The sequence below is a fragment of the Xiphophorus hellerii genome, chromosome 14, assembly GCF_003331165.1.
Source record: "Xiphophorus hellerii strain 12219 chromosome 14, Xiphophorus_hellerii-4.1, whole genome shotgun sequence".
NCBI lineage: Eukaryota > Metazoa > Chordata > Actinopteri > Cyprinodontiformes > Poeciliidae > Xiphophorus > Xiphophorus hellerii.
In genome coordinates, this window is record NC_045685.1 from 20,150,642 (window position 1) to 20,166,591 (window position 15,950).

At 38.8% G+C, this 15,950-nt stretch overlaps 2 protein-coding genes across 3 annotated transcripts; both read right to left on the bottom strand.

The window, feature by feature from the left end:
* Window positions 1-218: 218 nt before the first annotated feature.
* Window positions 219-4,308, bottom strand: LOC116732546 (calcium-binding protein 2-like). Of its 2 annotated transcripts, XM_032582806.1 has the most exons (8): window positions 2,845-4,308; window positions 2,651-2,713; window positions 2,413-2,563; window positions 1,882-1,912; window positions 1,435-1,578; window positions 772-881; window positions 448-595; window positions 219-360 (listed from the first exon to the last, which is right to left on the bottom strand). In XM_032582806.1, exons 2-8 carry the CDS (start codon window positions 2,710-2,712, stop codon window positions 332-334), a joined length of 675 nt encoding a protein of 224 aa, XP_032438697.1. In that variant the 5' UTR covers window position 2,713; window positions 2,845-4,308; the 3' UTR covers window positions 219-331. The 2 variants fall into 2 exon arrangements, with proteins under 2 accessions (XP_032438697.1, XP_032438695.1); XM_032582804.1 differs by having other exon boundaries at window positions 302-595.
* Window positions 4,309-4,951: 643 nt separating this feature from the next.
* tmem88b (transmembrane protein 88 b) lies at window positions 4,952-14,273 on the bottom strand. The gene is made up of 3 exons (XM_032582807.1): window positions 13,875-14,273; window positions 10,220-10,621; window positions 4,952-5,341 (listed from the first exon to the last, which is right to left on the bottom strand). The coding sequence occupies exons 2-3, from the start codon at window positions 10,613-10,615 to the stop codon at window positions 5,057-5,059; spliced, it is 681 nt and encodes a 226-aa protein (XP_032438698.1). The 5' UTR covers window positions 10,616-10,621; window positions 13,875-14,273; the 3' UTR covers window positions 4,952-5,056.
* Between the last annotated feature and the right edge of the window lie 1,677 nt (window positions 14,274-15,950).

Here is a 15,950-nt window from a genome sequence, read left to right on the forward strand (position 1 = left end):
TTAAAATAACAAAAAAGGGATTATAATGTTTTATTTACATAATATGACAAAGCAACAAACTCAGTAACTTACTGAAATACCATTCAGCATGTTCAGCTTTCAGTACAATGCAAGTCGAATTAGTTAATAGGTTTTTTTTTTGTTTTTTTTTACAGCTGCATAGTTGAACACTAAAAGTCTACATCCACGTTACAAACAAAATCGTGTTTGAAAACAGCTGTATTTGTCTTCATTGAAGCAAGATTTACAAAATATCAGTTTATTTAATAAAATTTTGTCCAACGTCTGTTAAGTGCTTGTCATAAGCCCAAGTAGATGTTGCTTTGCGATTTCAGTGAATAGAAAGCATCATCACAAACTCTGAAAATGAAACAGAACAAAACACGGAGTCAGAATTGTGTCCTCGACCAGCTCTGATGGAAAATGGAAAGTTTGATGACCTCCCACCTTCAAAGTCGATGCTTCCGTCTGCATTAACGTCCAGCTCCTTCAGGATCTCCTCCAGCTCTCCCTTCTTCAGCTTCTCCCCCAGAAGACTTTTCAGAGCTTCTTTCATCTCGTCCTGGTTTATCTTTCCATCTCCATCCAAGTCAAACTATTGTGAAGAAAAAAATTTCTGATTATGTATCTGAAATTTGCTCTAATTTGTCTATTCTCTCTATACAACTTCTTTTTTTTTTTTTTTGCAGTGAAATTTCATTTCAACAAGCTTTTCTCTAATTGTTCTCATCTTTCCACTAATTTCACTGGATCTTTTTTTAAGTAGCTGACCTGTAAAAACGCTGACTGGAGTTCCTTGAGTCCCAGCATGTTTGTGGTTTCTCCCATCATCCTCGGTCCCATCAATTCGGTAAAATCTTCAAAGTCCATTAACCCGCCCACTAAAGGAGAGACGGGGGGGAAAAAAGACACGGTAAAAAGAGTTGATTTTCACCACATTTGATCCGCACCTTTTATAAAATAAAAAGTGAATCAAAGGCACATTAAACACGTTCAATTGGTTCAATCTTTATTTTGTTGATGATGAAAAATGGCGAAATCAAAGACGTGGTGAAAGTGGACTTTAATCAAAAGATTTGAAGGATTAAAAAGATCTGTTAGCTCTTTAATTTTGTTAGCTCTTTCATCAACATTTAACGACGGACTTTATTTCAAATCAGACATTTTACTTGATCAAATTGGTCAAACATTATCAACAAATTTAACTAAATAAATTAAATGCTGAAGTGCTAAAAATGAGTGCAAGAATTTCTGAATCAAAATGTAAAGAGAAGAAAAGGACCGTGTTAATTAAAAAAATAAAAACAAAATCAGCTGCGACATTGCTTTCAAATATGTCAGAGTCCAGATTGTGCCAGAATCCTCTATTTCAAACAAAAACTCACTGCAGATCTGAGAGTTAAAAATTCAAAATGTTTTTCCCGTCAGACTCACTTCTCATCTTGATCTGTTGTACGATCTCCAGCAGCTCCATCTCGGTGGGCATGTATCCCATGGTCCTCATGCATTCAGCCACGTCTTTGTAGTTCAGATAGCCGTCCTGGTCGTAGTCGAACTCTTTGAAGGCTTCCTGCAACTCTGTGAAGTTTCAGAAAATATTCACAGCTCCGGGGATGCTTCATCGTGTAGCTGCAGCTTAAATAAGTATGAAAGATTTCATAAAAACTAAACGGGATAATACAATTAATGCACGTTATTTCATAACTAAACTGAAGGAAAATTTCATCATAAAAATCACACTATATGGAAATTAAGTGGTAATTCAACTTATTTTTGAAGGACTTCTATATTTTAACATTGAGAAAAAAGGATTTTAACTTTCTAACCACTAACAAGTTTCTATTATTGACATAAATACTGAGCTGCAGAAATGAGACTCACCGTCTATTTCCGCCTGAGCGAGGTCTCTGTCCTGTTGAAACAGGAAATGCAGTTTCATGGAAATAAAACAGGTGCTTTGATATCATATTTAAACTATTAACATAATGTGAAAATCACTAAAAGAAACTCTGTCTTTTTTCATTGTGACGAGTGGCTAAGAGATGTGGGCGACTTTCTCAGGTTACATTTATACCCAAAGCAAACAAAACATTGTCAATTAATAATTAAAACCACCAGAACACTTTACACAAAGGCTAGTTTTAATGGACAAACAAGTGGTGGTGGAGTACTTCTCTGGTGGATAACCTTAACAAACTGTGACATTAAGCCTGTCCTAGAGCGCCACTAATGCAGCAGAGACACCAGGATCAGAGCCAGCAGCGTCAGAAAGATCCGGAACAAGCCATAAGACTTATTTTGTATATGCATTTGTGTCGAGATAAAGAAATGTAACTGTGCGTGGAAAAATTTCTGCCGTTTAAGAAGATTAATGTAGTTTTCATTTAACGGTTTGCTGTATTGGCTACTTACGGCCCCAAAAACACTGTTGAGGATGGAGTTGTAGACTTTGTTCATGCTCTCTGTGTTTTTCTTGGCCTTCTTTGAGGATTTCTTTGGTGTCTCAGAAACTGAACCCGATGGGGAGTTTGTGGCTGTGCTAGTTTTAGAGCCGCCATCTTTGCTGAAGAAAGTGAGAGAACAAACATTTCAAGTTGCTTGGCATTCTTAAAGCTATATTAATTTAAGATTACAAGAGTTTCAAACCTACCCGTCTCCTAAGGCTGAATCGGCGGACGTTGTGGAAGAGGTCCTGTCTGCTGCTTTGGACATGCTGCAATACAGAGAGATTCAAGATATAAACAGAAAATACTCTCTGTAGATTTACAAAAAATAATTTTCTAGGCCGTTTTACTTCACTGCCACGACAGACATGGTTCTCCGTTATCACTCCAGACTGCTTACCTTGTCGAATCTCTAACCTAAGTGCCGGGAAAACGACAGGGAGCTGAGATGCAGGAGCAGAGCGCTTCTCGGTCCGTCTTGGTCGTAAATGATTTCAGAGACTCCTGTCAGACATGATTTCTGTCCTTCTCTGTGCCCTGTCACCTTTAGAGAGGCTTAGCAGGTGATTACCTGGCTAAACATGCAGCCAACAGTCAGAGAGCAAATCGTAGAACAGCAGGGCCAACCGACTGTACTGCTTCCTCAGAGGTCAGAGTTTTCCTGGTTCCTAATTGTTTGTGCATTTTAAACGGATAAAGAGGGCGTCATGAGTTGCTTTAACTGGGAACGCCGCCAGTTTGGTTTTGACTGATCTTTGATGAAACATCCCTTAGTAAGTGATATCGTGACCACAGTTTTTGCAACTACCGGGACATTTAATACCTTTTCATGGTAAAATCTTTGAGTTTATTTAAATCTTTTAGTTTCTTAGCACAGACCCAACTTTCCAGCTTATAGTCTCAAACTTTCTGGAAAGGTCACTCCAGAAAAGAAATGTTCCATGGATCATTGATCCTCCATGTATCAGAGAGGGTGTGAGCAGGCCGTACATGAGGATAATTGACAGCGATAACACCCTCCCCCTGGCTCTTATTGGTTGGTTTTGACAGAGCTGTGTATTTCTGCATTTAGCACTTGAAGAAGGGAGAGGAGCTTTATTATTTTTTTTATCAGATTATTTGCCTCCTGATACTGTGATGACATAGCAACATATTTTAACAAATATGTTAAATTGAAGAAAAATCAAATACAATTTCTCATGTTAGATGGTGAATGTAACTAAAATGAAACTGTTAATGTTTAATACCGCTCTTGGATTTTCAGAGTTATATGCATGAAATATGCATACACTTTCATATGTTCATTTTGTTCCTAAGATGTTTTGTGGAGAATTTTTAAAACAAAAATTCACTTTAATTTCTTGCCGTCTGATGATTCTGGTCTATCACCACTAGAGGGAGACAAAAGCTATATTTTGTATTATCCACTAATTTGTTGTAGTTTGCAATATCTAAGTTTTTATCAAATATTTCCCTGGCATACATTGACGTTCATCAAGGAACATTCAATACATCACAAGTGTTTTTATTGAGAAATATACGATTTATAAGTCAAGTTTATTTGAATAGCACATTTCAGAAACTTGGCAGTTCAAAGTTTGACCAAGACTTTTGTGGTTAAGCTCATTTTGTTGAACTTTAATCCGAAACATCAAGATTTGAAAAATAAGATTTCTGTATGCCTCAAAACTTCAGACCTCTGCTGGATTGTATTTTTATTTTTTGCATGTTGCTATTTTTCCATTTAAGGACAATGTAAAGATGTAAACACTGTATGGTAATGAATATAACAGTAATTCTGAGTCAGAGTGGGTTCATGAAACTTTGTTTAATTTGTCACAGAAAGGTAAAGGAATTGAAATATTCAGGTAAATATGCCAGTAAGGCCTACGTGTTAAACTAGATTTATAAAACACAAGCACTTCATCAAGTCAGTTACTCTCGCTGGTTTAAAAAAAGAAACAACTCTTGAAAAATCCAAGAACTTTATTTATAAAAAAGGAAATGATGCAGGCAAAGTTCACAAAGCTAAACAATAAACTACAAGCTCACAAGTACAAGTTTTCCATGATGATGAAACTGTGATAAGAGTCAAATCTGTTTGTCATCACCCAGCGCTATTTTCAGATTTCCTCTTTCCTGTGATTTATTCAGGAAAGTCACAGATGGCTCCATGTCCGGTAAATATGCTGCTTTTGCATAAAATTTGCCACATTTTTTGCGGCAGTTTTTTTTGTTTTCAATCTGTGGCTTCATTTTGATCCTCTAGTTTAATCAGCTGCAAACCGACAGCATTCATTGAAATCCATTAAGTGAAGCATAATCTGTACTTTTCATAATTGAAGGTTATAAAAGAGAGGGGAGTTCCAGATGAAGGAAATGTAATCGGGATGATGTCAGTAGAACTGGAGTCTATCCTTCACACACACACACACCTGTAATCTCCCATATCAGGTATTGTTCTGATTTGGTATGAGACATTACACACATTCTTCTGGTTTTGTTTGATTTTTTCCTCCTGTTTCTGAATCATTCTACCCGACCTTCATTCTGCTTCCCGTTGATGTCATCAAATAGTCTCGCTCGCCCCCTCGCCTTGCTTCTCTCCTCTCTCAAACCCAGACCTTTCCCTTCCCACCGCTCTCGCCTCCGTTTCTGCCGCCGCAGCAGCCGGTGCCCAGGCCGCGGTGCTGGGTGGCCGGCAGGTTCTTGTACACGGCCCGGCTGTACGGGATGAAGCACAGGCCCAGCTGGAGGTGTCGGGCCAGACGGCAGTACGCGGCCAACGCCAGGACCAGCAGAGGGGTGACCAGGAGGAAGCCCACCACCAGCAGAGCCACGCAGCCTCCGTCAGTCAGCAGGTCGGAGCAGTAGGGGGTCGTGCCGTGGGGGCGAACCTGCAGACAAAGATCAGGAAAACTGCAGTGAGGGGTTTGGTAGAGGTACAGCACTGTGCAAAAGGCAGTTTCTCTTTTACTGCCTTAAATTAAATCCACTTTTTTTCACTTCTGATACCGATACGGATATCTGAGGCTTAGTATCAGCTGACACCAATCCAATAAAGAAAAGAGCCCTGAATTGAACGAAAACGTCAATTTTTTTTTAAACCCACAGGGGTTGGGTTTTTTTCCCCCATTTTTTTCTCTGAAGAGTTTTTGCGGCGCTAGTGGCTCGTATTTTTTCTACAGTAGGCAGACAGGAAGGAGGGTGAGGATAGGGGGGAAGACATGCGGCAAAAGTCGTTGGGACCGGGAGTCGAACCCGCGACGTCCGCGACGAGGACTGAGGCCTCCAAACGTGGGGCGTGCTAACCCCCTGCGCCACCACAGCACGCCACCACAGCACGCCCCAATCCACAGGGTTTAAAACTTATTACAAACGTGCAAACTTATTTGATGACTCTGCACCAGAACAGCACTCTTAAATACAGCAATAGCTTTCTGAGCCTGGTCAACCATGTAAAAACAACACAACTTTAATTTATTCAGTCAGAGCAATTTGGAATATAACAGCCAAATGTAAAATAAATAAAGAAACTGACAGAAACAATTGGTTGACTACTTTAGGTTGTAAAAATAAAGTCCAACAAACTTTCTTTCAAATGGTTCAGAAATTCAATTAGAAATTCTAGATATAATGCAAAATAAATAAAGTATAACGTCTCTCTAGCATCTCTAGTATTTATAATTCTCAAGCGTTTCAGAATGTTTTCCAGGGTCTAGACTAATTTTCAAGCAATTACTGGTTTGAATTGGTTACCATGTTATGGTGTCTCATTACTATTTTTAAATGAACATTAAAAACTGTATTTTGTCTGTGTTAGCAAGCAGAAGAAAGAGGAAGTAAAGTTCATATATTAAACCCCAAAAGAGCAACAAGTGTCAAAGTTCGCCACATTTTAGTCTCTGTAGCTGAATAAGGAAGCTCTTTTGGGAGGTTTCTGTCCTCCCTACATCCAGAAGGAAGCGCCAAAAGCAGTTCTCTCTCTCCTGCCAGCGTGAAATGTGTTAGCTAGCAGCATGTGTGTGGTCTTCAGACTGGCGTGATTTTTGTCTGTTTCATTTGGTACCGGATTTATTGGACTGCTGGAATTTTAGCCAAAGCCGTTTGCTTTCACTCAGCAAAACAGCCAAAATGGAACTCTTCCTGCAAGACTTTTTAAAAACTCAAGGAGCAATTACCTTGTAAAAAGCAGAGGGGGTAGTAACTAGTTCCACTTACTCAGTTACGTTTATTAAGCGTGCTTAGTGTAATTTAATCTTAGTAATCTATTTGGCATATTTTTAACAGAGTTTAACAAAACTAATAATATTGAAAAGTGGGACGCCATTTAGTGATTCGTGACTCAGTGTTACTCAAAAACATGGTCGTCGCAATACCAGTGTGCACAATATTCATGTAGCAAAGCATTACGGAAAAACAAACGACAACAAGATTGAGAAAAAAATACATTGGTTGTTAATATCAACAGTTTTACATATTCGACAGATATGTTAAAAATGACAAATATCAGCTGACACCAATGCTAATGCTTGCATATCCTGCATCTCTTCACTTTTTGGAGTGTAATAACTGTTGCCTAATATATTCCAAGTGTTGTGAACTTACATTTTTCATGCTAATGTAATATTTAGCTAGGTGTCAGAGCAGCAAATGATCGCATAAGAGATAGCTGACATAGCTTAAAATGCTAACAGTGACAGAGTGATGGAAGCACAGATGAGGAAGTAGTGATGTATCCCGTATGATATTTTTGTTGCCACTGGAAAATCTTCTAATATCGTGCAGCCCCAGTGTGAAGAAGCTTTTTGAAAAAAACAAAATAATTCCTCTGAAAATGATTAGGAGGTAAACATTAGAAAAGTATAAATGAAGAAGACTGTGTTAAACCATCACAAGATGCAAAATATAAAGAAACGAGAGTTGCCTCAAGACTTTTGCACAGTGCTGCGTATAAGAGAAGAGGTCACGGATAAAAGCAGGAGATGACGCACTCCGTGTGGTATGTACGAGGTGAGGACAGGCGCTAGTTTGTAATCTGAAACGAAACGCTCACATTTATGGGCAGCATTAAGAATCACCCTCTCAAATATAAAACCCCTTTACGTAAAACAAATTAGGCTCAAACCTTATGCCGAACTATAAGGTCCCAATCTCTGTTTTCTCAACGTCTGACTGGTGCATGCTGTTGAACACTTGTTGCTGAGCAATAACAGAGGGAGTGGGTGAAGAGGTGAAGGGATCACCATTTGAATGTGGGAGGGAAGCTGAGAGACAGATGGCCTGAATCATCCTTATCGGCCTTCGAGAGACGAATGTTTGAGCGTCCAAACAAAGCGCAGAGAGCAGAAACGGTTTCCAGTCCCTCAGCAGCATCGAAAATAAAACTGATAGCAGCAAATCTATTGCTTTGACAAATTAAATTCTGTTTTTTAAAATTATTTTAATATGCATGAAGTTATCTAACAAATACAGCTTTTGTGTTTGTTGAATAATACAACAAATACATGTGAATAAAGTTGAAGCTTTATTCACATTCAGGAATTATCCAGAAATCGCAGCAATTTGTAGCTCGATCTGCTGATGTTTTCTACAGGTAGTCAGTCACCAGCAGACTTGAATGAACTTTCACAGACCAGTGTGGGATGCTCCCCCTCTATCTCAAAGTCTTGAATCAATCCCAAATGTTGTGCTTGTATTTGCATTGGGAGATGTCAGTGCAGCACAAATGGGAAATCTTCAGGCTGCAAAAACAAAAAAACAACATCTGGGAGATAGCTGGAACATTAGGAGCGGCTAAATCAACATTTTTTCTACATTTTGGGGAACAGAAGAAACTCTTAAGCTTCTTAAGATGTAAGTGGATCTCTTTATATGTCCATGTACAATTAAATATATCTGTACAGTTGCAGGAAAAGGAAACATCATAAATTTATCACAGTTCACAGGGTTGGGGAGATTGATAACTGTTTAAATCGTACCTCGACTTGTTTAGAGATAATGATGGTTTTATAAGACTTCCCAGATTGAAAGGCTACAAAAAACAGCTCCTCTGATTCATTTCTGATGTCTTTCTGTCCTGGCATTGTGTTAAACTCCTGATTTTATAGTGTTGCTCTCACTGATGGTGGTCAATAAATCAACTGCGCAGGTTATTAGCTGCTGACATTTAGCCTAAATCCAACAGACCCAGCAGGGTTTTACTTAGTTCTCTGATAAGAAGAATTAACGTCAGTTTTGTTAAATCTGTTATGAATTTTTGTGCACTTTCAATTAGATTTAAATCAATTTAGAATCTTTTAAATACTGGGTCATTTTAATGTTCTCCTAATGGAGAAATCCTGTAATTTGGTTTCTAAATTTGAGGTATCTGAAGTAAAGTATTCTGTGTGTTTGATTCCTTTGTACTTTCTATTCTTTTGGTTTGTCTCGTTCTTCCAGCATGCCAGAGGCTGGATAATCCCCCTCTAATCCGATGTCACATGAGGTCTGATTGTGAGAGAACATGAGAACGGAGAGAATCCTGGTTTCTCTGGTCATTAAAGGGAGGTCGGCGATTTAAAAAAACAACAGAAAGGAGTTTTTTGGACAAATCCACAAAGCCTGGATGACGTTTTGATCCAATACAGGGTGATTAAAGCCAATAACACACAGGTAGTTTCTGTACTGATCACTTTTTATATTATTTTCTTTATTACTTAGTTGCAGGAAACCAGTTGCTCTTCTGGCTCCCTTGCTCCCTCCAGCTTCCCATCTCCTCAACATCTGAAGGGACGTCAGATCTATCTGGTTATGAAATCTCTCATCAGAGATGGAGCCAAAACTCCACCCTCCGCCTCAAGCAAAACTATTTCAAACTTCTGGATCAAAGTTAGAAGATTAGCACTTTCAGATGTTTCATAAAAGGATGGGTTTAACCATCTTCCAGCCCCCTTGTAGTCTGGTGTTTAAATGCTATTTTATGGGATAGACACAAAGTGGTACATATTGGTAAACTGGTGAGAAAAATGTATGATTATATTTCAGTTTTTATTTGTAAAATGCCTGAAGACGATATTTGTTGTAAACTGCTGCTATTTAAAGAAACTGAACTGAATCAAAGAGGGCCCTCTTCACATGTAAGGAACATGATGGTGTCCTGATCATAGGAGAACAAATCTGAACATTTTGGGCAGCCTGTTTTTTTTTTTTTTTAATCAATCCACTTTCCAAATATGCATTAATATTGCTAATCTATCAAAATTATTGTAGTGGTCAATTATAGTGTAAAAGTACACAACGTCACATGTCAGTACATTTTCAGTTTGCCTCAATCAAGAAAACTTAATTAACTTAATCTTTTTCTACTTTGCTCAGCAGTAAACAAGGATTTCCTTTCGTTTTGCAATTAATTAGATTTTCTTATGTTCTGAAACATAAGTATAGGTGGTTGGATTTTCTCCAATAATTAAAGCAGCATAGGGAGAGTACAGGATAGCAAGTAACACAGCATTATAACCACTTGAAAACAGTCGAATTAATTGTAAGACCATGTCAATATTGAAGAATAAAACACGTTTAAATCCCCTTGGTGGTGTTTTCATTTAGACACCCTATTATTCCAGCTGTACCTGAACGAAGCATCAGCAGCTGTTGGGGAAAATTGACTCTCAATGGAGCATTTTATACAGTGTAGCTGCATGCTGGCTGAACGCGATATCGGTTCTGCACATGTTCATATCGAACCGACAGGGCCGGACATTTTCGGTATGAATGCATAAATCGTCAGTTCTTACCGTAGAGTGACACAGGAAGCCGAACACCACCATGACGATGGCCGGGGTCAGGATAGTGCCGAACACAACGGCGGCGAGGCAAGCGTTGATGGCGGCAATCACCAGGTTCTGGGCCGTCACCAGCACCGAGCAGGCCCAGCAGTCCAGCGACCCACGTAGCTCCAGAGGGGCCTCGCTCCCCACAACGCCACTCTCGGCAGCGGAATATGGAGGAGGTATGACCACACGCGACGGGGTTTCTCTACCTCCGCCCACAGCGGTGGTGGATGCCAGGGAGTTGGAATGGTGGAGATGCTGCTGGTGGTTGGAGTGGTGATGGAGGTGAGGCGGCAGCTCCTCGGAGAGGTCCAGGGCCTGGTGGTGGGCCCCCTTCTCCAGAGTGCTGCTCAGACTCATGGTGAACTGTACAGAGAAAAATAGAAAGAAAGAGGCAACAAATTTCATGAGCTACAAGATAAAAACGGGTTAATTTGATCAGAGTTGCCTCTTTGACTTTGGGTTCATGGAGAGGTTAGATGTCTAATCTGTGAGGAAAGTGTCTGAATCTCTGTGAGAGGTGATTATCATCAGCAAGCTGATTGGCTGAAAGGAAAGGGGCCCATAATTGCTATTTGTGTGTTGTGGTGAAGAGATGAAACTAACATCAAGGTCAGGGTATGTTTGTGTTTTCTGGATGTGAAGTTCTTGCATATTTAAACAATAGATTTATCTTTATTGTGTTGATGTTGCTTGAACTTTGTCACTTTTTGCCACATTACAACCACAAATCACATATTTTGCTGTGATTTTATGGAATAAACCAACACAGGGTAGAACATACCTGAAATGGAAGGAGAATTATGCACAGTTTTCCAGTTTGTTTTGCAATGGAACTATGAAAACTTAGGGATGCATTTGTGTTTTCTTGAATACCTATAAACAAAACATGTGAAACTAATTTCCTTCAGAAGTCACCTGATTAGTAAACTATGTGGCCCGGTGTGCAATTTAGTCTCAGTATAAATTCTGATTATGGGTTAGGGATTATGGTTAGGGTTGTTATTGTGGTCCAGTCAAAGTCCAGACCAAAAACCAGTTGAGAATTTGCGGCAAGACTTAAAGATTCATCTTCACAGATGTTCTCCATCAAATCTGACTTAGCTTTAGCTATTTTAAATGGAAGAAAAGACGACAATTTCAGTCCCTTGATGTGCGAAAGTGTTTTAAAAAAATACTCCAAATGATTTGCAGCTGTAATTACATGAGAAGACGTGATTCTACAGAACATTGTGTCAATACAAAGTTTGTTTCCAGGTTTCTTTTTTTAAAGAAAAACAAATGAGAAAACCTTGTTACCTCACTGTTTATTTATTTATAGGGGCCGATATCTTACTGCAAAGCGCTGCCTTATTCTGCATACCATACTCCTCTTCCCCACATTTAGATTTTGATATAATGTGTTAGATTAAGAACAGTTTTATTACTCCTGCTTTTAGCGAAGAATGTCAGCAGAATTAGATTTACAGCCTTGTTCGACCACATTTTTGGATGAGACTTTCTGAGTTCGCCAATGTTCATGTTTCCAAACTCTGATGCCAGAGTTTTAGTGAAAGTTCTGGTTGGATCCAAGATTCTTTAGTTTGAATTCATCCTGTTTTGGACATATTCGTTTTTTTTGTGTGTGTGATAAGCGGCTGTGTCTGGTACAGGATATCCTCACCTCTCGAGGGTCATGAGACAGAGGAACAGATTAAAAAAACGGTCACTGCACTTAAAAGATTCCGCTCTTGTTAATATGTCAGTGCTTTGATGCAGGGAATTTGTACCGGACCTCAATTTAAGAACGTAGAGACTGAATCTTCTGCAACTGCAGAAAAAGACCAACTCTAAACCATCCAACATTCAGTTGTATTCAGACAACATAGATTATTTACTCATTTTGATTTTTGTTTAGGTGAGATCGCCGAGCTAAAAATCTACCATGTTTTTATCCCTGCATTTATATTTGTCTTTAAAGTGCTTTGAGGTGACACCAGTTGTGAATTCGCCCTATGCTGAAAACAGGAGCGGGCCGAGAACTGACCCCTGTGGTGCAACATAAACTCAGTTGATCTGTGTTTTCCATACATTGAATTGGGTGTTTGAATGTGAGACGAAACAATCACGATCCAACCCTGGGGTCTAAACAATTGCAAGAAATTTCTAGAGAATGGGGCAGAAGCAAAACTAAGCTTTTACCTTAGTCGAATTTACAAGTTTACGAAACTACAGCAATTACAGCTTAAAATGAAATTGATAAGAAACATTGTGTGGAGCTCATAAACCAAACATTAAGAATCAGCTGGGTTGATTTTTCTAAACCCTTGTTAAAATAAGATCAGGTCGAGTGAGTGACTAGTTAGAAAATATTAGTGTGATGTAACCTGTTTGTTTAACGTGCCCCTAGTCTATTGTTGTCCCAAGTGTTGTGAGGTGGAAGGTCACAGAGGAAGGCCTGGCAGGAAGGTGCATTCGCGCTCATGCTTGTGTGTGTGTGACTCAGTTGTACCGCACTCCACCCCTTTTACCTCCTACTGCTGTCTGAACAACAGTTTCTCTTCATGATGTGCTTTAGTTTTCACTTGGAGGATATAGATTACGAGAGCAATTCATATTAATTCATGCCTTCATGATAGGATGCGGTGTGAAATTTTCAAACTTTGTTGAAATTGATTGGAAATTGCATACAAATATGGTAATTAGCATTTTAGAAAAAATAAAATGATTGGTGCTAAATCTGTAAGCTTGCCCTCGGCTAGAGTATTGACATTAATATCTTTGACATTTCTAACCAAATGTAGTAACAAATGAACTAAAAAAAATTACACTCTAAAACAGGTGTCACTTTCTTTTTGCCGTTAATTTTGCTCTTTGTCTTTCGTTCAGAATAACTTACATGATTAAATGCAAATGTTATTTCCCCTGTTAGATGACGAACCTCAAATATCAAATTGAGGAAATTTCACCTTTCTCTGGGTGTTTCTGGTTTTCCTTGAAGTCTAACCTGCTGATTCAAAATTAGTAATTAAATTAATTTTAGTTTTTAAAATAAATTTAAGTACTATAGCAGAAAAAACTAATCCATAAATGAAGGAATTACCATTTTCCCCCCCATTCAAATCTCTTTTTTTGGGGGGGTGTTTTGTCGGATAACTGATCAAAAGGAAAATGTCAATTTCTCAACAATTGCTTTTGTATTAAAAAGTTTAACTTGTGTTTGTTTTTTTGTTGTTTTTTTTCTTAGTTTTATTTCTTAGTCAAAAAAAGTGGAAATTTTCATTTGACTTTTTATTTCTCTCCCTTTTGCCTAATTTATAAGGTCAGTCAATAAAACAATAAGGTTTTTTAGAGAACCTTATTGTTTTAGGTGCTGTTTGAATTTTTTGTTTGTGGAAATAGTTTATGACGCCAACACAGAGAGGCTAACTGCGGGGTGTCGGGCTGCAGCGCATCCTATCTGCTCTTCTTTCTCTGTGTGACATTAATCTGAGCCAAATTAGCTCCAATGTTTCTGTTTCTCTGAAACTCTCAGACCTGAAAATCAGCTTGGAGTGTGCAGACATTCGTCTTTTATCCCAGATCAGACGTGCAGAGAAATGTAAGGAAATGGGAGAGATGCTGCAGCTCTTGTACTCACGTTGTGATGTGTGGCCCGTTGGACCTCTGGCTGTTCCTCCTCCAGATTTGCTTCTCGTCAGGATGACTGCAGGTCACTTGGTTTCTCTGCTCGGCTCAACAACACTCTTTCTTCTTTCAGCTGTTTTTCCTGCTTTTTTTCTCGTATGATTTTGTTTGTTCTGGTGGTTTCCAGCTGCTCCCCGCTCCTTCTGGTTTTTCTCTCCTTTATCTCAGTTGTCAGCCACTATATTCTCCTTTTTTTTTTTTTGTCCTAGTTGCAACTTTAAATCAGTTGCTAACACCGTGTGCACAGATGCTGATGAAAAAACTAGCTCTCACAGTTCCTCTGGTCTTTGTTTTAAGTATGTCAAACTTTTACCTCCGCCTCTTTTACCCCCTGCCCACCCATCTGATTGCGCCCACATCCAGCCTACTTTCTCTCCCCTCCCATCAGACTTATCAGCCTCTCTCCAGCGGCTCCTCTCAGCGGACGCATTCCACCGCTCATATCCAGGACATGCTGCTCCCCAGCAGTGGGGGCTGGGTACGTCTTTCAGGGGTCAGCATGGGGCGGCGGGCCTGATAAGTTGAGGTTCAGGAGAGTAGAAGACAGGGGGGAAGGGCCACTCAGTCCGACTTTTGGTGCGTCTCCTCATAGTTATGGAGCAGACGAACCAACGGTGCTGAAATATATGTTGGTTAGTGTTCGGTTTGCTGGATCAGCTTCTTTTATAGCAACTTTTCAAGTACTTTTCCAAAATCTCAGTGAAAATAAAGAGCAAAGAGCAAAATATCCAAAGCCAGCTACAGGGTGTTCATTCCCTCATATTACATTCAGAGCTGACATTGGATTGCATTTATCAGTGCAGTATAAATGTGTTGCTATTGCAAAGAACTGCTGGGATACAATAAAGTTTTCCACACACTGTGCATTCAACATCCTGCTTTAAAGTAGTTTGTTTAGATCCTTTGTAGAGAATTTGACCACAGTTCATATAAGTCTGGATGTCAGTGTAGAGTTTTGTGGACGTTGAAATAACGGAAAAGGAGAAAAATGAGAAAAATGTGGGTTCATCGATGTCATGATTCAAATATATCCTATGTATTATCAAGATTTCTAAATACAGCCATAAGTTTCAGTACATTTTATTTTGAAGTTATGTTATTGATCAACACAAATAAGTGCACATATAAAGAAGGAAAACAATAAAGGGTTATAATTAAAAATATATATATTGTTACGTCACGTATTGCAGCTTCTTTTACTCTGATACCCTTAAATACAATGAACATTCCTGAAATATCAACATCCAATAGAAGAAAATGTATGCATTTTTGCAAAGTTTTTATGTTTTTCTTTTCAAACTAAAAATAGAAATGGAAATAATGGTTCTTTTAAAATTACAACAAACTTCCTATAGTTTGTTGTATATATTTATATCTCGTAGAGCACTTCTGGATAGATGAAAACTACATCTCGTTGCTTGTACTTGTGACAGTGCAACGACAATAAAGTTGAATTCTATTCTATTCTATTTGTAAAAATAAAAAAAATAAAAATACACGTTCTGTCAAAATTTCATGTAACATTTGCGTCTCTAAACTGTTTTTGTCCTGTTGGGTTGAGAGATAAGATGGCTCTTATTGCAGAGCGCTGCTCTGCAATGTAACATGCAGAATCTGTAGTAGCATAACATAACATGAAAAAGTTGAAGGGTTGTTAATAGTGTGTTGTGTTGAAATATGAATGCATTATCTGCAGCTTCTTTGTAGTAGTGAAGCAAGAAGAACAAGATGCCCAGAGATGGAGGAGGGCAAAAAAAATGAGTCGGATGATAAAACATCAGAGCATAAGCTCAATAATTAGTCTCGTTAGATCCTGATTTTCCACCCTTTTTCCTTTGCTTTGAGCTTCGCAATGTTTATTTACACGATGTGACCACCATCGTCCACATATACTCCCTGTCCTCCAAAAACGGCCCGAGGAACACCACAGGGACAGCAGTCAAACCCGACACATCCAGTTTTTTTTCCTCTTTTCTTGTCAGAAGAGATGAGATAGTTTCTTTGCGATCTTTGCTCCCATGCTTTGCGA

Coding starts and splice junctions, on each gene's coding strand:
- LOC116732546 (XM_032582804.1), bottom strand. CDS start 2,712: ATGTCCAAAGCAGCAGACAGGACCTCTTCCACAACGTCCGCCGATTCA. Junction 2,564..2,650: donor GATTCAGCCTTAGGAGACGG/GTAGGTTTGAAA, acceptor CACTTTCTTCAG/CAAAGATGGCGGCTCTAAAA. Junction 596..771: donor TCCAGTCAGCGTTTTTACAG/GTCAGCTACTTA, acceptor TCTTCACAATAG/TTTGACTTGGATGGAGATGG.
- tmem88b (XM_032582807.1), bottom strand. CDS start 10,615: ATGAGTCTGAGCAGCACTCTGGAGAAGGGGGCCCACCACCAGGCCCTG. Junction 5,342..10,219: donor GCTTCCTGTGTCACTCTACG/GTAAGAACTGAC, acceptor CTTTGTCTGCAG/GTTCGCCCCCACGGCACGAC.